Here is a 21,930-nt window from a genome sequence, read left to right as displayed (position 1 = left end):
CACTGCTTGTATTTTTCTTTAATTTTCTACCTTCCCTTGCCTCTCTTCAACTGTCTCACTACTTTTTACAACTCTCTGTTTCTCTTGTTAGCCGTGAGCTGTACTCTTCCTTCACCACTCTCTCCATGTTTTTGGTCAATCCCTTCAACTCCCCTTTGTCTCCAAGCTCATGACCCTTCCCTCCCTCAACCTCTTCTTACTCTTCTTACTCTTCCCTCCAGCCTCCATCTCTCCATCTCCTCCCCAGTCGTGGGACATACTGTATATAGATCTACATTTCTGTTCCTCTCCCTTGTCAGGGCGCTTTAATACCATTGGTATTAAACGCTGGCACGACCTCCTCGGCATACTTAAGCAGGCAGGGATCCTTGTAAGGCTGTTTGAGTGCTTAATATTTTCAGCACGCCGCTGACTTAAGCCCCTTAAGTGCTTTGGCAACACTTATTCCACGGTGGCACCAATGAAGCCCATTAAAAATTTGATTTGGATGAGAGAGCGGGAGACAGAAAGAGAGAGCACGAGAGGGGGGGAATGGGGGGGGGTTAGGGGACACAGTTTGCGTTTACCTCCTCTCCTTCCGCACACACTGCGACAAAAACAAATACACCCATCGGGGGGTTGTACTCACAGGGACTCTGAAGAACACACACTCTCGCCAGTGGTGCAATGTTTGCAATGTGCTCCTCCTTTTGTCTGTAATTATGTCCTTTGTTGCTCTGTAAAGAACTCTGTGATGACCCTATTTTGTTAAAAGCGCTTAATAAATAAAATTGACTTTATTTGACTTGATAATAGAGAGCAGCGTGATTCAAATTAAAAGCACGAAGATGTTTGTAAATACAGCTTGTGGCTGATTAGAACTGATCAGTTGATTAAGAACAAGCGGAGGTGCTAATATAAAAGCAAAACTGTGTTTCCTGACACACTTTACAAGACAATGAAAGTCAGAGACGCAGGGTGTGCTGCAGTTAGCTTCCATCAGTGGCTTTGTATTGCAGGTTTTATTGCCAATAGCAGTAATGATAGTACATGTGTCAATGAGCATGAACAGTGGAACTGCATTATGCTTGATTGGTTGATGTGAAACACACTGACAGGTTAGACAAGCTGTTAGCAATCTAATCTGTTTTTCCTGTATAAAAACACGAAGCAGACATTTTTTATTACACAAGGTAACATCAGTGTGACACATAACAGTCCCAGAGTCGGAGTCATGTTCAGTCCAGCCTTCTCCACATCCGCTTCCAATTGCGACCGCCGCTCACAAGCATGCACATAGTTCTTGTCAGCAGACAGTTGAGCGCATCCCAGCAGCCATAAAAACGTCCATTTAACATAAAGAGGCACTATGACGCCTGTGTGTGCGCGCCTGCTTGGATAAATTAATGGTTGGTAGATAGTGAAAGGGCCAAACAGACAACCAAATGTACACTCTGCTTCAGTCCACACTGGACAGACGAGCACATTCAGACAGACACACGCCGGCACTGTGTAGTGACCTGAAAGGAAACCATTGTCACTGCTTCCATCCACACACACACTCATCTCTAACCTTCACAAAATAGTATGCAAAATATGCAGACACTGATCCCCACACACATTCTGACTGAGGGGAGGGTGGACAGGGTTATATAAACAAGTAGACAGATAGGAAGCAGACAGACTGATGGATGTGATCTGCAGTGATACTACTTTGGGATTACAGCAATTTTCTACATCACCAGGAGAGAAGTGAATGGAAAGGAGGACAAACTTGCAGGACTTACTGGCGGCTACAGATCAACCGGAGGATTGAAAGGAGGGGATAGAGGAGGAAGGAAGAGCGGATAAACTTAACACAATCTAAGGAGATCAATTTGAACAACTGAATTGCCTTTGTTTCCGTCAGTCTGCTGCCAGGCTCCAGACCCAAGTTGCCTGTGTACACCAACAGAGTAATTTTCTCAGCGTCAGCCAGTTGACCGGTGAAGTCTGCACCGTAGGGGAGATTGGCGATGATCCGCTTTGGGCTTTGCCAGAAGTGTCAAGGCCTTCACTGTTAGGGCTCATTGTGCTTGCAGTGCAACAGAGAGTGAATGCGGTGTGTTGTAATCTGAGGATGACACCTGCACTTTATTCCATCAGATAGTGCTCAGTGAGGTGTGTGGTGCTGCTCGTCTCGCTTTGTCTCCACACCAGAGGTGCATTCGTACATATTAAGCACATACAAAACGCACAAAAGCTACACAGAGGCCCGATGATGCATTAGGTCCTGACAATCAGCAGAGCTCTGCCTGGATGTGAGAAACAGCAGGATTTCAGATCTGTGTGCATGATCCAGTGTGTTTCTGGAGGGAGACCAGGAGCTGACTACAGCCAGTGGAGCATGTTGAAAAGAAAGAGTTAGGCTGGTCGATGCTTGCCGATTATACTGTCTGATAGCCTGTGATTATTCTGTGGAGTCTGAAATTACCATGTAAAATCACTGTCCATTTACGCAACGGTGTATACATGATAGCATATTAAAGGAGAGCTAGCATTCAAGCGGATAATGGTGGCTACCTTGTGGGAATAATGTGCAAGTCTCTAAGGTAAAAAAAAAAGAAAAAAAAAGAAAAAGAAACCAAAAAAGTGTCGTGTCTGAAATTCTGGCTGCAAGGTGTTCAGCCCTTTGCAAGTTCTACACAGGGCAAGCACTTCCACTTTCTGTCTCTATAAAGCTCCACTCTAGCTCAATGGGTTTTATTTAACCTGAGCTATCTCCCGATGAGTTGCAGGATAGTGTCTTCACCTCTCCAGAGACCTGGCCGGTTTAGTTGTAACTCAAGGGAACATTGGCTCATGCCGTCTGATTTGCGGGGTGAGGAGTACAGAAACCTTACTTGACTCATTAAACTACAATCTGTATCAGAATGAGAACTGGTGCCCTAGATTTTGATATCCTCAAGGGCACGGAAATGTAGGTAGATCTATTTTTAAAGTAAGCATTCAGTCAACATCAATGCTTATACACTCCACTTGCTTTTGAAGACAGTTTCTCTGTGTTTATTTGACTGAATTATAGTGCCATTGATGTTTTCTGCTCTTTGGGGGTAGTGTGGTTTGACCTACAGGAGACAAGCAGTAAGTTGTTGTGGTGGATTGTGGGGCTGATTGTTAAGGCCGCTGGTGCTCAAAGCTAGCTTAAGTTAGACACTGCAGTGCACAGTGGGTTTTGAGCTAATTATGTTGACCCTAGTTTAGTTAATTGCTCAGCTGCCTTTCCTGAAAAGCTCTGCTGGTAAAGAACTCAGTATTGCAGGTCACCGCTGGTCACTTTGGTATTGATTTTTGTGGTTTATTGATCTGAGAAGCTTTGGATTTTTGTCTCAGGAGGATAGGAGCACTGTGGTTGAAAACAGCTAGCCTAGCAGTGTTTGCTTTGTTGTTGTGCTCAGATGGGAGTGGGTTTTGTGCTTTTTGTGGCAGCAAGGCTTTTACACTCTATGGATTTAAGACAACATAATTTGTTAGTTTCTCCTAAGCAGCGTCTGGTGCAGGAATTAACACTTGAACTTTTGGATGCCCAAAGCTAATCTCTGCAAGCATTTTTAGCGCATTGAGCTCTTGCTTAACTTCTGTGCATTGTGAGCAAACTATGGCAACAATTGAATCCTGTGCAGTTTAGCATTTTCTTTGCTTGCATAAGTGTCCTTTCTCCAACAGCCATCCTCAAACAACAACTTGTGTTTGATTGCACTGAAGCAAAGCTGGGCAGTTCATGTGTGCACGTGCCTGCAGCATTGCAGTACAGAGGAACAAATCGGAGTGTGTGTGTGTTTGTGCACTGGCTGTTTTTTTTCCGTAGCAGTGCAAGCAGGGTCACAGAGGAGCCATTGATCAAACGTGCACATCTAAACACACACTGCTTCTCAATACACAATGAAGCCTGTCCGGAGCTGTGTCCTCTGCCGCCTCCTCCCTGCCCCCTTCTCTCTGGCCTTGCGCAGCCTGGTCTTGGTCCTGCTCTGCATCACTCGTAAGTCATGCACGCATGGGCACCCAAATGTCCATACGCACACATACACAGATTAAATGAGACGTGCACTATTGATTCCAGGGGGAAACTCAGGTGTCAATGTCAGGGCAACAAGCCTTTTAATGTTTACACGCACACTCTCATTGTGTATTACAGAAGGGAAGTGGCAATTTGGCGCAAGTGAGAGATGTGTTTGTATCTTTTATTTTTGCTCTTAATTTGAACTCCCTTTGGATTCATCTCTGTTACATGAAAAGAAAACACAGATTTGTATACAATTCTATCTGATACAAATGAGATTAAGTGCATGGCCGATAGGGAAAAGCTTGCAGAGGAATCATGAAGTGTCGGATGGATTTTTAAAACTGCTCGTAATTAAGTTAGAATAAGTAATTAAGATTAATACCAGAGAGAAATGAAGACAGGAGCCTATACCCAAGAGGTGAAAGTAGCAGGGACTGGGTGGAAGGACTGAAACACTCAGTCGTGAATGAAAACACAGGAATAAAGATGGATTTAAAAAGCTGTTTCTCTAAAGAAACAAAGTTGGACCCCAGAGTGGGAGAGTTAGAACCAGCAGAACAAGAAATAGTGCTGTGCGAGACGCCACTACACACAGAGACTAAGACAGACCGACAAAGGGGCAAGAAATAAGGACCTGGCTGGAAGGAAACTCGTACTGTATTTGAGATAGAAGGGGCAGAAAAAGAATAACAGCAAGACGGTGACAGAGATGGAGAACAACACAGGCTGTGTGTGTTTGCAACATAGACAGAGATGCAGGGGAGGGGTACGGGAATTAAACAAGAGACAAGGCCCTGCAAAGAGCTGCATGAGGTCGAGATGTGAAACCAAGACTGGTAAGGCTGATTGAACACGATGCAGAGGTGGTGAGAAAAGCAGAACATGAGGTGGAGTGGGCTCAGTGACGGAGTTGCAAGCTTCTATAAATACCTCCTGTCATTATTATAATGTGTGTAATACATGGAGATGTTCTCTCTCCACTGCTGCTCATTGGTAAACAAACACTGTGCTGCTGTGCACAGTACCTTCTCTCTTTCAGTTTACTGCTTTTTTCTCTTGCATATCAGCTCAACAGAAGGACATTGTGTTTGGTAGTGTGAGGGGGATTCTGGGTAGGGGGGAAACAATGGGGGAGTGAGGGATGCAGAGGAAGAATGAGTTTGTGTCTTGGCAGTCGGCACGGTTATGTAATCCATGCCAGTAGGGCAGTTTTGTTTCAGGCCTTGAATTTGTACACAAATACACTCTCTTGTACACATTTAGCATCATTTCAAGCAAGCGTACAGATTTTTTTTTTCCACATTTCCTTTATTCCACATAAACAGTGTTACACAAGCACACAGCACAGCTACACAGCAAAGGGAAGGCAGCCATGTGGTGGATTTTGACGGGGTGTTAAAACCAGTGCTTTTGGCTGTGGTGAATCTCCAGTGTGATAGCCGTCGCTGTAATAGCCCTGTAAATTTCCTTTAAGCCGCTGTCGGGGTGTGCACGCAGCGGCCGTTGTCGCAGGGTTGTTGGGCTCGTGACAGGCCCGAGCCATAAAACGCTGCACACTAGATACAGCTAACCAGCTGTAAGTGTCAGAAAGAGAGGAAGCAGGGGGACCGAGGGAGAGGAGGAGGAAGCTTTGTGAAGGTTAGGAAGAGGTGGATGAGGGAGCTGCAAGAGTGATGGGTTGAGGAGAGGGATCAGGGACACACACCATACAGAGGATGAGGGGATTGAAGTAGCCCAAAAGAATGGGGAGACATAAAGATAGGAAGGTCAGACTAAAAGAGAGAAGGGGAAGCAAAAGGATGAAATGAAGAGATAAAAAAAGGAATTAAAGAAGAAATTTCAATGCCAAAGAAGGCGGCTTGGGAGCAGCATCAGGATGTGAAATATATGAGTTAAAGAAAGTAAATGTTTCTAATGAGAGGTCAAGAATGGAGAGAGTTTTTGCTGATTTAGCTGATTAGCACTGCAGTGCTTACGCTACACCAGTGGGTGATGGAGGGAGAAAGTTTGGAACTAATGCCAAAGAGGGAGAGATTAAGACGAGATGAAAAAGAGGGGGATAAAAAGTGAAAACAGGTCTTAGCTACATGGGACTCGCAATTAAAAGGAGCAAAAGTTAGACAAGAAGATGAAAGAGGGAAGAAAAGCGGGGATATTGAGTATCCCTCTCTGCTCATTTGTTTTGTCCCTTGTCCCATTCACTCTTCGCTCTTTTTCTTTTTTTTTTCTTCCTCCCTTCTCGCCTTCCTCCCTCTCTCTTCCGCTCTCCCGGCTTGCTCACTACAAAAACAGCGCGATTATGCTGCAGACTTGAGCTGCAGAACAAATCACATTTAGCGAAGGAGAGTGTGGAGATGGAAACCAGCAGAGAGGCAGAAGAAGATTCCCACTGAGTCTCAGAAAGAAGAAAGAGAGATTGCAAGGGGACTGAAAGCCTATTGCACCTTGGAAGAAAACTATTGCAAAGGAGGAATGGAGGGGGGTAATGTGAAGAAAAAGAAGGAAGAAAGGATGGGATGGAAGAGACGGCAGATAAGGGGTGAGGGAAAGAGAACGCTCTCCTGAGGCCTTGGAGAGGAAGAGGGAAGATGGGGATGTTTAGGATGGAGCTGATGAGGAAGATGATTGGTGAATGATGCGGTAAATGATAAGGAAGTGAAGGAGGAAGAAGAAAGGAAGCAAGGAACAGATATTCAAGGATTAGATCAGGCAGAAAGTAGGGAGGAGAGGGATGGAAGGAGAAAGAGGGAGATGTTCGGATGAGATTAGACCTGATGGCAGCAAGAAGAGAAAATTATGAGTTGTGGACCAAGTGGAAGCAAGTGGGGAGGAGGAGAAGAAGGGGGGTAGCTGGAAAAAAATGAGAAGAAAGGCAAAGTGAAGTGAAGAAGAGAGGAGATGAAAAAGAGGGCAGGAAAAAAGCGACAGAACAAAGGTAATGAGGAAGATGAGGGTGAGATTTGTTAAAGGATTATGTTTTATTTATAGAGCATCTTCTTTTTTCTCTTTTTTTCTTTGCACTGGATTTGATTGGCAGGGTTTTGGCTCCCTGAAGGAGATGGAGGGATAATTTTAGACCTGGAAGAGGGGAAAAAAGGGAGGGAGAGGGAATTGGGGGAGAGTTGTGGGTCTGCAGAGGGAGGTATGGAGGAGAAGAAGCTCAAAGTCAGCTTTTTCATGGAGTCAGTGCGGCGCAAAACTCTGTGATTAACCTGGAGCAACACACACACACACATAAACATTGCAAACCTCATTTGCATACATACTGTAGAAAGCGGCTCGCCTCGCCGACTCAGGGGATGATGGGAAAAATGTACATCCAGATGGGAAGAGATTGAGAAGTTGCCAGCCGACGACCCCATAAGAGTGGAGAGCATGAGCTGCTGTTATTGTTTTAATTAAAGCAGTAATAACATAAGGGGTCGAGCATTGTATCCTCCTTCATCGATTCGCTTGTAAGTCTGTGGCCGGCATGCAAAGAAAACACAAGCTCCTGGCCCGCCTCCAATTGAAAGATAATGAGAGATAATGAATAGGAGACAGTGGCTGCACTGCTTCAAGGATACATGAGGGGGGGGCATGTTTGGGGCAAACGGAGACAGCTCATCTCTTCTGTGGCTTGTCTTTTTTCCTTGCCCTCTCCCTTCACTCTTAAAGACATGAAGAGAGGAGGAGGAGGAGAGCAAGAGGGACGCAGATAGGCGGTAATTCAGCCCGCTAACCCTGCACCAGTGAGGCAGTTTCTTGAATTTACCGTGACCGAGGGTGAGCCAGCAAGTCCACCTGGCTGCCTCCCAAATCCCCCAGTCTTTTAACTCCCCCACACCTCCTTCCATCATCCCCACTCTCTCTTTCTGTCCCTCTATCCACAGCCTCCCTCTGCTTATAACTCAACTCCATTGCGGGGACCATTAGCACAGGCCCCTGAACTGGCTTGTCTTATGAATTTGCACGCCTGTTTTATTTTATTTATTTGTTTATGTATTCTGAAATGATGGCCCTTCTCTGATCTTTATTGCCGTAATAAATAAAGGCTCCCTTTTTTTCCCCACTCAGGCTGTGACAGAGGCATTTCAAATGATGAGAAGCACCAATCACTGCTATGAAATACTGCCCCCGCTTGGCTGGAGAAAGAAGTGATTGTTTTTGTTCCCCCTCTCCTGTTTTATTCACCCGTCAGTGCACCGCCATGGTATCGATTGCACTCAGCATTTTCCTCTTAATATGATTCGACTCTTTCTGAGTATTTTATTATGGCCACAGCTTTTAATGGGAGTCAGATTAATACCTCTGCCACAGATGTTGATTCCTTCCCTCCTCTCTCTCATTCCCTCTCTGTACTGTACTTTACTTTTGATCAGCAGCGCAGGCTCACGGCCTTGATGTGAAGCCTATAAAACCTACAGTCAAAGTGAAGTGCTGCACCCAGCTGCGTTATGAGTGGGAGAGGTAGAATATGCGTCATCTCTCGTATATTCCGTCCGGCCCCTGCCAGCTGCATTATTATACCCAAAGCCATCGCTTCCTAACTCCCCGCTATCATTTCCCGGATAGAGCTCTCACTCCCCCATCGTCTCTCCATCCCTCTGTTCTTTATGCCTGGATTGATCATCCACCAGCAGCCAGCAGGTGTTTTTCGGGTGGCATCTCTCAGCAGGCGACAGCGGATGCCAGCCATCTCCCTCGCAACAGCGGTTAACAATTTTTATTTTTCTTCTTTGTGGCTTTTCTTTGCGCTTTACTGCAGCTAATTTCCTTTGAAGGGGTGACAGCTGTCAGGAGGAACGGGTGTACAAATGGACAGCTAATTACTTTTCCTGGCCTCCTCCCAGAAGCAAACTTTTGACCGTGTTTCTTTGTCTGGAGTCTCTAACTCGAAGCCCCCTCTCTGTATGTCGGTCCTGATGGGTTGCTAATCACACACACACACACATACACACAACGTTGTCAGGATGCACGGCAGCACTATTAGAATTAACACTGTTTAAAACAATGGCGGCGTAGTGTGGTTGCCAGGGTGATGAGTAATAACAGCCATTAGAAAAATAATTGGGATGGCGGTGGCAGGCCCTGATGGCCCCCGATATGAATCACAATATTGATGCAGAGAATGGGAGCAATAATGACTACAATTAGTAGTAATTGTGAAGATTTTTTCTCTCTGTTCCTCCGAGTATTAGAGTCCCCTTTGTCTTTATCCCCTCTTGGTTTCTTTGTGTCTTTGGTTCAATATCCAGCGTGTCTTTCTGTTTCCCCTGATGTGATGAATATGTTAGCTTTGACTGTTTCATTAAAAGAGATTAAAATCGAGGGAGAATTAAATTTGGATGGAGCTGGCAGGATCAGATGATGTCAAAGTTGCTTTATTACAATATGCCAACCCTTGCTTATTCACACCCGGTGCACATGCCAACTTTTTTTTGCATTTTTTTTTGGTTGACACATGCTCAAATTTAGGACATGCTCAGCTGCAGAAACAGATATTTATTAAGGCCCAAAGCAGTCAAGTCAGCATCTCCTGCACCGGCAGCCACCATCTGTTTGTTTCACAACATTTCCTGCCTTCTGAAGGTGTTTCACACAAACACAGCCAGACCCAGCAGTGAATTATACATCGTCCTGTCGTCTTTATCGGAACACCTTATTGCCTGCTTCATCATCATGCTTCCATATTGATGGCACTCTGTCTCTAAACCCTCCCCACGGCCAACACTTTGCCAAGGAGAGAGGGGATGCAAATGGAGATGCAAATTGGTAAATACCAGTTTTGGGAGCCTGGCAAGCTTGTTCTCTCTTCAAGGCAATCACGTTCCACTCCTGGCTGAAGCCTTATAGCTGGCTAATTACGCACAAATCATTTGGATTCAAACGATGTAGCCCTGTGTCCATTGTGCGCAGCGGGAGGTGTGACTCAGCCCCGAGCCGTGTCAACAGCCTGACCCGCAAACACGGAGGGCGCTCCAATCAGAGCATAATCAACCTCCTCATTACTGACTCTTTGGATGTCAGCAACTTCAAAGAGGCTCCCTGCTGCTCCTCAGAACCCTTGTCTGGAAAAAAAAAACATATTGGTTTTCAAGCTGGGGAAAGTTTGTTTGAAAGATATTGTGCAAAACTTTCAGTGCAAGCGTGCCAGTCACTGAGCATGCAAGTTCCAGATATGTATGCACTCTGAATGTGAATACAGGTGTCTGTGTGAATGTATGGGCATTTTCATTCATGGGAGCCAAAGCTGGACCGCAATCCCTCCCAGCACTTTCCAAATACCTGTAATAAGAAGCATTACATCGGGATAATGGAGTGTAATCAATTGGTTTAGCTTGCACCTGGATGAGAAATGGCTTTAAAAATGTGCTCAGCGCTGTCGAGGTTTCCACCACGCTCTCCCTGCTCTCTAGTTCGGCCTGCTTTTCCTACTGAGTGGATCACAGACATTTCCATTTCCCTCCTTCCTTATTCCACTTCTTCCCCACTTTGATCCTCAAATTTTAGCCTTATATACATTCCATCTATCAAGACTCTAATTTATTCCCCAATCCTGCTGAATCATCTGCCACAATCTATCAGACCTACTGAATATTTACTTCAAGAAGCCGTAGAAGCCAATTTCCATCCTGTGTTTTATTTTTGGGGTTTTTTTTTCTTCTGTTTTTACTTTTCCCCATATTTGTGAAGCACTTTGTAAATGTGTGCTTTAAAAAACGTTACACTAATTGAGCTCCACTAACTTACCTTCATGATTAGGCAGCAGTTTAAACTTCCATTGAAGTACAGCTGTGATCTGTCAGCACGTCCTTCTTTGTTTTTCATATTTTACCACAGTTGTGTGTATGTGAGTCCATTCATGTCGCTATTTGTGTGCCCAAATCCTCTACCGACTGCCACTTAGAGATTTAATAAGGCATTATGTATTCAGCTGTGTGTGTTGGTGCATTCTGTTAGACTAGCTTTAGGCAACCAGGCTGTTTGTATGTGTGTGAGTTTGAGCACGTAAAAAAGATGAATGGTGGTAATTATAATCATCCTTATTATAATCATAAGGACACATTGTTCATAAGCACCCTCTTTTACTTGTTGAGTCCTTCACTGCTTTTTTTTTCTCTCACTCCCAAACTCTTTATCTCTTTCACGCTGCCTCCCCCTCTGTTTCCCTCCCAGCCTCAGTTCCTCTGTCGTCATTGTAAGCCTGTGATGAATAGTGAGTAAATGAAGGATGCTTTAAGTACCACATTTTGAAAGGTTCCTTCTCTTGTGAGGTGCAAATTGAACACCCCTTTTTTCTGCATCTGCTCCTATTTGTCCCTCTCATCATTCTCTTTATGTCACTATATTAACGTCCATCGCTCTCTCCCGCAGCTCGTTGTCAGGCGGTGCAGGCGGAGAATGTGACAGTCCTGGAGGGGGGCACGGCTCAGATCTCCTGCCGCCTGCAGAACTACGATGGATCAATCGTGGTCATCCAGAATCCCCGTCGGCAGACTCTGTTCTTCAACGGCACAAGAGGTGTGTATGCGTGCACACACACACCCTTGGCTCTGCTACAAGCTTAATCTATCTGTGTCTATGCGTTTGACCCCGGTGACATTTGAAAGTAGCCTTTTAAACACATTAGCAATGACTCACCAGCACTTGCACTTTACATTCTTCTTATTGCAAATGTCCTCGCTGCCTTTGAAGTGATTCCACATTAAAAAGTCAGATAACCCTGAGCTAATTTAGGCAATGGTGTTATTGTCTGCCCTAACAGTGTGACTGCTTCAACTGTTTTAAAAGCATAGTTCTAAGCTCTCTGTATAATCCACTTTTAACCCCTCTGATGAGATCAGAATGTAATACAGCTCCTCATTAGAGCACGGCCTTGGCAATCACATGTTTTTTTAAAGGCGGCATTATGGTAAATTATTATTGTAACCAATGTTGTAATGAAGGCAGATTTCATTGAGGGCCTAAGGGTGGGCAAACATACCGTGTTTTTTTCGTAACTAATTAAGGGCAAAAGCTGCCACCTTCAGATTTTCTGTTGTTGCTGCTAGGAAACCTCTGAGCAGGAGAACAAAGATCAAGGATATTAAGTATTACCTTTGAAATTTGGCAGGAGCTGCTTAATTAGGGTAAAATTTAGCCCCGTGTTTTGCATTGTAGCAGCGGTAAATTGAAACCCTATGTAATGAATCTTTCAGCTTCACTTAAAAACCTCTGCATGCAACATGGAAATGAGAAGGCGAGAACTTTGAATTTTGGTATTTCAAAACCAGTATTCACTCAACCCTGATAGATCAACTTAATTCAAAAATGCGCTACTGTTGAAGTCCCACTAAATTATGTCGCAAGATTTTGAACAATCCACTTGTTTCGTTTTCCTGTTATTGAAGCCATGACATATAGTGAGTGTGGTGTTAAATTCTGACTGAGTTTAACAGGTTGATTTAAGTGTGAATTAAATATGGTTTATGTACACAGATTAAAAAATATAGACCCCGGTTGGTGGTGCTACCCTGCTTATATATTCTTATCAGCCTACTTATGTGATGTGGGATGAACGAATATTAAAATGAACATCCTGATCCACTGTCAAGATAAAACATGAGCCGTCTTGTTTGATGAATTACATCAAACTGAACCCTTCTCACTGAAGGTAAAGTGAGACAAGGTGAACAGGACTTCCATTAGGATATTTATGTTGACTTCTCTGTCCTCATTTAGCTCCCCTTCTTCTCAGGGCTCTGCAGTTGACACGTCCTTACAAAGCTTGAGTCACAGCTATGATATATGTTGTTATTATCACTACAGCTCATAGTTTTTGTTACTTTGTAGAGATCAGCAACTTAGAGATGCACTCACCAGCTCTGCTGCTGTTGCTGGACAGAATCTTATACTTACTGTTTGGATAAGAAACAAGCAGAAAAATTACATAAAAATCCAGATAGAAACACCAGGAAATATCAGGAAACATCCAGAACACAATAATAGGAAACAAAAAAAGAAAGAAAATTGAATCAGAAAACACTTGGGAACACTAACAATGACATTATGATGCAACAACTTATAATAAGCAACAGGTGTAGGGCAAAAAGAAAATACAATACATCTTCCCTGCAAAGAACAACTGAATGTCACCTTAAAATCATCCAGAGAGTTTGGTTAATAAAACTTCAGGGCCCGTATTCACATAGCTTTTCAGAGTCATCTCAGAGAGCTCCTAACTTAGCCTAAAAGTTCCTAGCCAGGAGTCTTAGCTGAAGAGTGATTCGGGAAGCTTCTGAGGGCAACTCTGAGCAGGAGGAGACAGAAACTTTTATCTATGTGAGGAGGTGTGGTTTATTGCTAGGTATAATGCAGTCTCCTGACAACTGTTATTGGTTGGTGCGAAAAGAGGAAAAGATGAAGGGGGAAAATGCTCCGTGCTCCTACTAACGAATGGACAATAAAACCAATGGTTTTGTAAGACGCACTGGTACATGCTTCAATCCCAAGGGGAAGCGGAGATTACAGCACAAAGTGAAGTTGTTAAGCAGTTTTTTTGAGGGTATAACATTGGTTTCTTTTATATTAACACCTGTATAAACTATATAGAATTTCATCTGCTTATCGATTGGACTGTTTAGGGATGGATCAGCAGATAAACAGCTGTCTCAGGTGGCGGACAGTGTGTTGGGAAAGTCTGACATCAGTATCGGTGTTCACTCTTAGGCTTCTCAGAAGTCCTCCTCTCTTCTCCTTACAGTTTTTCACCTTAGGATCTCCCTTAAGGCTTAAGATGTTTAGTGAATAACTTTTGTCTTACCAAGGAAGAATTCTAAGAAAAATTTCATAATCTGAGAAATTCTAAAATTTTAGTAAAAATGATGTCACTAAGAGCTACTTTTAGCCTTAGGATGCTTTGTGAATATGGGCCCAGCTCTTTTACGCTTTCTAATAGTATAATTGATTTGGCTCTGACCACAGACTGTAAAGGAAAGTGAACGTCCGCTTGCTCGGCTTGGAGTGAGTCCTTCACAAAAACTGCTCCCCCTGGTGGCTGGCTGCAGTATTGGTTAAAAATATGGCTTTCCAGCCATTCCAGATGGGCTGTGGTCAATCTTTAAAAAATAATACTCCTCGTAGAAACGTTTCTCACGTTCGATTGTTGTGGTGATTTGAAGATATCATTTGGCTGTCCTGTATTCAAGTCCTCTTTTTTCTGGAAAGTTTCGTTTTCATTAGTATACTGGGTTAAAAATGAGGCTTTACGTAAGGTTTAACGATGATTGACAGCTGCCGTTCTTGTGTATTTTTTTCAGGGATTGTAAAATATGTTGGGAGGTAGAGTCAAGAAGTGATTAGACTTTCAAAAGAAAAAAATATATATTATTTTGTCACCCAGCTCCACTCAGATTCTCCCAGAATCCCTCATCGTCTCTACTGCGCAGACTCTGGCTGCAATTGCCTCCAATGGCTGCGCCTGCGACAGGAGTATTTTTGCTTCAAAACCGTACGATGATAAATGGCGGAGCCACGCTGTCCGCTCTATATACAGTCTGTGGTTCTGACATGGTATCAACAACTGCTTCCTACAAAGAATCAATAAGAAGTGGTTCAATTCATCAATATCATTCGCCTTTATGCTTAACAATTCCCTTGTCAATTCCTTACATTATGCAGGAGCAGCCTGACCTTACCCCAACGTCATGTGATGTGTGACTTTTCCCTTTTTTTTAAATGTATTTACATCCAGAGATATCCAGATCCAGAGACCATTTTTATATTTACTTAGAAATGCAATAAAATGTTGGCACAGAAAACCTGCTTTTTGTACACAGAAAGTTCTCAGGAGAAAGTGATAAGAGATTCAATTAAGAATCAGATTGATAAGCAGAATAGGTAATGGCATAGGTATCAATAAAATCTTATTGATACTCATTCAGAATTAGTAAAAACTACTATTTTTGCTCATGTGGCAGCAAGTGGAGGTTAAATGTGTTGGACTCCTTTCTGTGTATTTTCTGTGACATATGATCGGGTTGTCCTTGCATCCTGTTTTGCTACTGAGAATCAACAACCATTGGAGTAAGCAGACCTAAGTTTTTGGTTTTTAAACTGATTAAAAAAACTAAATCTAATCAGTTGACAGGCCACCTTACTATTTCAGCCCACATTGTTATGTGTTTTAGAAATGCTGTCATTTGGCACAGTGCTTTTCCACAAACCAAATTAAAAACAGTCAAGGTGTCAAAGTTACCCTCCATTAAAACGGGCTCAGACAGGTGAGGATGGCAGCTCAACAGAAAGCCCAAATCCCCCTGAAGGAGCTCCTCTTCTCTACCCACCATGACATGACATTCAACCGACTCCAGTGTCTTTTCTATCCACACCTCAAAACCTGACACTCAGAGCTGATTCCACGGTTAAGTCACTGTGACTCTCTTCCAGATATAGTTTTGATGAGTTGTGCTTCTGAAAAAGAAATGTTCTGCTGTTGTAATTATATGACAGGTGTTTATTTTCCCAGCTTGATTCGCTCTCTCAGACAGTCTGTTTGTAGAGCTCACTTCACCCAGCTGCTCTCGCTGAATGCTGAGTTCCAAAGTAGTTTACTGAATACACTTACACATTGTGTTATTTTTATCTCAATATGCTTCTGTTACTCAGAAAATGTTTTTGAAATCCATACCAGAATCCTTGAACTAAATTCAATGAGGCTGAGACATCTAAAATTTGGGGAGACAGAATCTAAGTTAAAAATCCTTCTGCTTTTGTCTCAGCATTAAAGTCAAAAGATTAAAAAAAAAATGTTCAGCTGCAAGGATAATGAAAGTTGTTCTAACATCCCCTTAAACTAACTGAGCATTCATCTTCCCAGTGAAGCCCTTTAAGTGTACTAAGTAGGTAGACATCCTCAAGCGTGTGCAGTGATTAAAGAAATGACTTGAGGAAGTGTCAAAAAACTGAGCAGCTGCCAAATCCTGTCCTAGTTTTCTGTGGATGACCTCTCATTGAAACCTCAAAATGATAAAGACTGGTTAAAAAGCCATTTCCTGCAGTTTGGTCACATCATTATTCAACTGGAAGGTGAATCATGCTTTAACTACATAATGGTGCGGATAAAAGTCTTATGAAACACAGTTTTGGGCTCTGAACATTTTCAGAAACACATTTTGGCGAAATCTTCTTTTCTTCCATTTTATTCCTACTATATTTTAATTTTATATTTGTCTTCATATCTCCAGGGTTGAACAAGAATTTTTTTCAATGTATTGGTCATCAGGTATATCAATTATATCCTTTACAACATCTTAAGCCTTTTAAGTTGATAGTTAACGGGCATTTCCTGTTCAAAGAAGTAATCGGTTTAAGAGAGCTAGTTGTGGCTAGTCTATTAAATATTATGTTAAATGCATCAGTTGAAATGTCATGGGCAGAGATCAGTGTCGTCTTTTTGCCCCTGGTTTTAAAGGCACTGCATCACAGTTATTACAAACTGGAACAAAAAGAGGCCCTAGGTTAATCTGGAACCAGAGACTTCCATGGGGAGGGATGTAGCTAAACAGCCACCATGGCCCCCACTTGGAGTTTTTGAAATGGCCTCCTCCTCAACATGCCATGCCCGAAACAAAATATATACTTTATTTTATGTTTACTAATGAATAAACATCCAGCCTACCACAAAGAAACTGTAATAATAATTCCATGTAGCATCTTAAAATGTATGAGTGAATAAATTGTCGATAGTGGTTTCAGTGCAACTATAGTTTCTGATAAGCCCTATTTTGCAATGTCACTGGGATCTCAATTACTAAGCTCTGTTTTTTGCCCATGGCTGCAAAGTCATTGTGTCACAGCCATGGGACAAACAAAAGGTCTTGGACTTGCCCGGGTCCAGGGACTTGGCATGGGCAGGGATGTAACAGTGAAACAGTCGCCACAGCTCCCAGTTGGTGTTTTTGTAATGGCTCAGTTTCTGAACATATTCAGAGTCCAAAACTGCTCCATTGTACCATTTTTATGCTTTAAGTTTAAAGTAAACATTGGCTTTGGCACATGTAAACTTCACTAAAAGACTTGCTTGAACTTGCATGAACTTGCTTGAACTTCTTTGAGTTTTTACCACATACAGAAAATAGTTTTGTATATTGTGTGACTCAAGGGCTTATATTCATCTCTGCTAACCATAAACTATTATATCACAGTATGCGATAGGTCACACATAAACACACTTGACTTTAATCATTACAATTCCCAGGCTTTATAATTACATTGATTCAACAATCAAGACTCCTACACTCCCCTCAGGAACATTTTCTGCCAACATAGTAGTCACTGAAGATTTCCAGCCAAGATAGAACTGAAAACACTGAAGACAAAAAGAGCTGCTTTCAGTCACGACTGGTGCAGCATTCCAATACTTTCTCTTTACTTGTTAGTTACTTCAATCACGGAGTGGCCTTAATTGGGTAGTTAAGGTAGCTGCTTTGGGGAACCTTACTTTCAACTCTCCAACTCTCCACTCAATTCCACCAGATCAGCTCCACCGGTGGGTTCTATTAAGTATTTAAACAGAGCTAACCCGTCTGCTCTCCCACAAGACATGGACTCGCACCCTTTGAAAAGCATCATGGAGCTTAATCAGAGAGAGGAGGATGAAGAGATGTGAAATCTGAAGTGGAGAAGGGAGAATAAAGGAAGAAGTGGGGAGAAGGAGAACAAGGGCGAAAGGGTGAAGAAGACATGGCAACAGAGAGAGTAAAAAACAGGAGAATGAGGCAATGTAGAAAGAGACAGCTCTGGGAAACGATCCAAATGTTGGGAAAGGTATAAAGTATCGATGGCTTCCCGCAACTAATTTGGCTCCCGTAAGCACCTGAAAAGCCTTGTTGGGGACATTTTTCCGGTGGCGTAAATTACATCTCACTCTGGCTCTATCCCTGCCTTCCACATTTGCTCCATCACTTGCTGAAGTGTCCTACCCATTTCTGCCTATTGCCCATCTGCTGCCCAGATATCAGGCTTACAAACTGAGGCCTTTCAGTGCCGAGCCATTCCACACTAACTGCCCAAATAGAGGTGCTGCAGTAAGTGCTGCGAATTAGGCTGCATGTTTTGCAAGTGAGCAACCAGTCAGGGGGTGTGTTTTATGAGATTGTGGGGAACTGATGGCCATAATAGAGCAGTGGAACTAACCGAATGGACCCTTTCTCCTCAGTGGTCCATATCTCTTCTTCTGCGGCTAGTGCCAACTCTCCTCAGCATGCAAATGAGGCAGGACAATAAAGGTGAACTTGGACTTGAGCAGAAGTCTGACATTTAGGTGCCATTTAGTGCCGAGAGGGAGGAAAGATTTACCTATCTGGAGGGAATAACTCTCTAACTGTGCTCTCGATGCCATCCGGTGCAGGGGAAATTTAGAGGGTGCAGAGATTAGTTTGGTGTACTTGTGAGGAAAGTGGACTAACTCCATAGCTCCAGGCCTCTGTGGATTTCTTTCTCTATCTATATTATTTTTTCCCGCCTGCCACATTACGTAGCAATATTAGACTATTTCTCTCATTTTTCTGTACTCCTTCCCTTCCCTCCCTCTAGTACACACAAAGCCAGTATCTATACCCAAGTGTCTGTGTTGTGATGAATAATGCTGTGAGATGACCGGTTGTTACATCAGGGAAGTATCTACTGTGAGCCAAAGCCAACACAAAGGGAGCGAAGAGGGGGACAGAATGAAATAGAGATAGAGTGAGGGTGAGGTTTCACAGTCGAGTCGATACAAAGTGAGTGTCAAATGAGAATCTATGGAGGATCGAGCCACTGTCACCCACAGACTGTTATTAGTGTTATTTGTTATTATCAGCATTTTTCTCACCATTGATTCCACACTTTTATTTTTTTCAAAAACAAAAAGAAAACCGCTGCGAGTTAATCTCAACCTCCCCGTCCTGTGCCTTATTTTCTTTCTCTTTGAATCTGATAGGAGTCGATGTGGAGCTAAAGCATTTGGACGACTGATACATTTTTACTCTTCCTTTTCAATCGCTGGTTATTTTCTGTAGCCTGAATTGCAGTGTTTACGCCGTGTACAATTGTAGTATTTAGCCTTTCTCTCAGTGACTCAAAGGGCACCACTCAGTTTAATAGCTTCCCGAACACAGTTTTGGGCTGTGCAATGAGCTTTATTTGCATGACTCTTTTCAAAAGTGTTCCTCGCAGTGTGTAAAACAATAATGATTAAAACCTAATAAGCCCGACAATAAAAATGCCAGACGCTAATTTACAAAATGGACTTTGAGAGGAGTGAAGTTAGCAGTCGTAAAAGGGAATGAATAAATACAAGTTTAGGATTGTCCATTCAGTGTTCTGGGCTCATGAAAAACACCTCCCCAAGGAGCTGGAAATGAGAGAGCCAAGACATCTGTTATGTTTTATCAATTTTTCATTTGAGACTGACTTCACAAATTCTTCCGGACCTTTAAAATCATACCCAGCTTTAGGTTTTGTAGAGCAGAAAATACAAATAGATGTGGTTTGTAGTGTCGCCTCTGCAGACCCGTCTGTTGGAGTGACATCACAAATTAAAAGCTGGGGAAAAAACACTGCTCCTGTTCCAGGCTTAGATAGAGCTGTTTGTAGATACAAAGCGGACTATCATGAGGCCAAGAAATAACTGATTCTAGAGCAGTAAATGTCATACCGCTCAATTAAAGCAGCCCTTGATTCTCTTTCAAGCTTGATGTATGTGCCAGTAACTGGGAGTGAAAAAATATTATTTGTGTAGCTTCAAACTCTCTTTTAGGATGCATCAGAGGTAACAATCACCAAGGTCTACATGTTGGTATTGATACAAAGTGCCTGCAATCAGGTCTCGCCAATGACAATCAGCTCCAAAGCCAAAGAGCAAGCACTTTCAGCCCTGCATCTCTGAACCTGTCGTGCCAATCTAACCTGCGCCCTTATCTGAATGGAAGTGCAAGCAGTTGCAGCAACTGTCACTTTCTTGGCCAGTGTGTTGCAACATCAGCGTAACCACATCTTCAGGTCAGAGCTGCTACTACTTCACTTCCCTGTTTGTGGTAGTTGTGCATCAGCCCAGCTCAAAAAATGGACCAGCTCTCCAGCTATTGACAGTTGCTTTCTGAAATGGAAAAAGAAGTGAAGCATTTGGTATGGCACAGGCAATTTGCCAAAAATAAGCGCACCAACAGGATGTCAGAGTAAGTTGAGAAGCCAGCAGTGATGAATGAAACTTGGAGGGTCTCTTCTTATGCTCTGCACGGAAAGCTACCCACCCGAGCTCCGAGTTGGACTATTGATTCTCCCCTTGGAAATCCACTGGTTAAAACTTTTGTTGTATCCAAGCCAACGAAGCAGTTATAAAGAACAATCACCACAAAGATGGAAAAAAAAGTCTGACACAAGACATTTGACATAATATCTAAAGACTATTCTGCATTGGCTTCACTTGTGTATAAAGCACAGACCTTATAAGGCATAGACATGGTCCCTGTGACATCACCTTTAAGGTTTCTGAATAGGTGTTTTGAAGCCAAATGATGGTAAATGATAGCCTTTCTTCAGGTCACCTTAAAAGAGACAAAGAGGTGGAAATGAGATGAGTGGAGCAAAGAGGTACTTTTACTAGACAACCTTTAGATCTTAACCAAGTACGGATTTTTATTGTGGAAGACTACACACATACACAGTTCAGACATTACAATCCTTGGATCAGACACTCAATGATCAAATTAGACCCTTGAACAACACGCTTGACATTTGCTGCAAGGATTCCAAAGACATGGGATTTTGAAAAGCTTGGGGTGATAAAATGTGACTTTAGAAAATAAACAAACTCTGAGGGCATGAAGTTGCAGAAATAAACCACAAAATCAAAGAAAATAATATGGGTAAATAACGCCTCAAACTTTTCTTCTTTTTCAATTTTCTTATCGGCTCCTGGTGCAGTTTTATAACCTCCGCCAAGGAGGTTATATTTTTTGGAGAGTCTGTCTGTCCGTCAGTTTGTCTGTGAACAACATAACTCAAATACTAACAACCAGATCTTGCTGAAATTTTCAGGAAATGTTCAAAATGGGATGAGGAAAAAGTGATCAAATTTTCGAAGGGTTCCGGATCACCGTCTGGATCTAGGACTTTTTTTTAAAGAATTCTGTATCATTGTGAGATAGGGCTATTTTCACCATATGTGTATTTTACTCCAAGATAAATGGTCCGATTGATTACAAAAGAAAGCAAGACAAGGTCACCATAATTTCTGACAGATGTAAAAGTACGATCCATATCCTGGCAATATTCTGGATACTAAGATCTGGAGTATGAAATGTGGACTGGGTCATCATAATTTTCAACACTGTTAAATAACAAATTATCGTACAAACCTGCAACTAACACCAAATTGTAGCAGTAGGACTCAAGTGTTGCGTGACAATCACAATATGCTTGGTGCAGGTCTGTGCTCTCTGAGTGTTTTTCTACTTTACCTTTGCTGCCATGATCGTGAGCTGTAAAAGAGCACAATATCTGATTAATGACATCTCAGAGTCTGTTCCTCTGGTTAGTCATGGGGACATTTCATCAGAGGCAGTCTGACCAGGAATCATAGATATTAAATGTGTTTGATATCAAAGATTCCAGATTGAAGAGGCTCTGATGCAGTTAAATGATCATATAGACTTTAGGACTTCTAGGACAGGTAATCAAATACCAAAGGACCATTATGCTAAACTCAAATACAAATCTTTAAAAGTCAAAAAAGATTTTTTTCAACAAGCCAGAGGTCCATTTATTGCCACATGTGATAGTCAAAACAAAATGTCCTTTACATTTAAAACAACAACGAAAATATGAACTACATTTTTACATAAATAGAACAAAATAGTTATTGAATGAAACATAACCCCTGTCATGAATTCAAAACCTGGTTGCAA

At 42.5% G+C, this 21,930-nt stretch overlaps 1 protein-coding gene across 3 annotated transcripts in view; it reads left to right on the top strand.

The window, feature by feature from the left end:
* The window catches only part of cadm4 (cell adhesion molecule 4), a 194,681-nt gene that overhangs the window by 134,882 nt on the left and 37,869 nt on the right, over positions 1-21,930 (top strand). Inside the window, exons 1-2 of one of the 3 annotated variants that reach the window (XM_074682960.1) lie at positions 1,608-3,997; positions 11,378-11,524. In XM_074682960.1, coding sequence (XP_074539061.1) covers positions 3,901-3,997; positions 11,378-11,524 — 244 coding nt within the window. In that variant the 5' untranslated portion in view covers positions 1,608-3,900. Of the gene's footprint in view, positions 1-1,607; positions 3,998-11,377; positions 11,525-21,930 lie in introns of those variants that run through there. The other 2 variants (XM_074682958.1, XM_074682959.1) reach the window with 2 other exon arrangements.

Source organism: Halichoeres trimaculatus, unplaced genomic scaffold (genome assembly GCF_033239565.1).
Source record: "Halichoeres trimaculatus isolate MK-OKI-2021-1 unplaced genomic scaffold, fHalTri1.1 fHalTri1_scaffold_12, whole genome shotgun sequence".
NCBI lineage: Eukaryota > Metazoa > Chordata > Actinopteri > Labriformes > Labridae > Halichoeres > Halichoeres trimaculatus.
The sequence above is the reverse complement of the archived record's forward strand: the minus strand, read 5'-3'. Positions and strand labels throughout refer to the sequence as shown.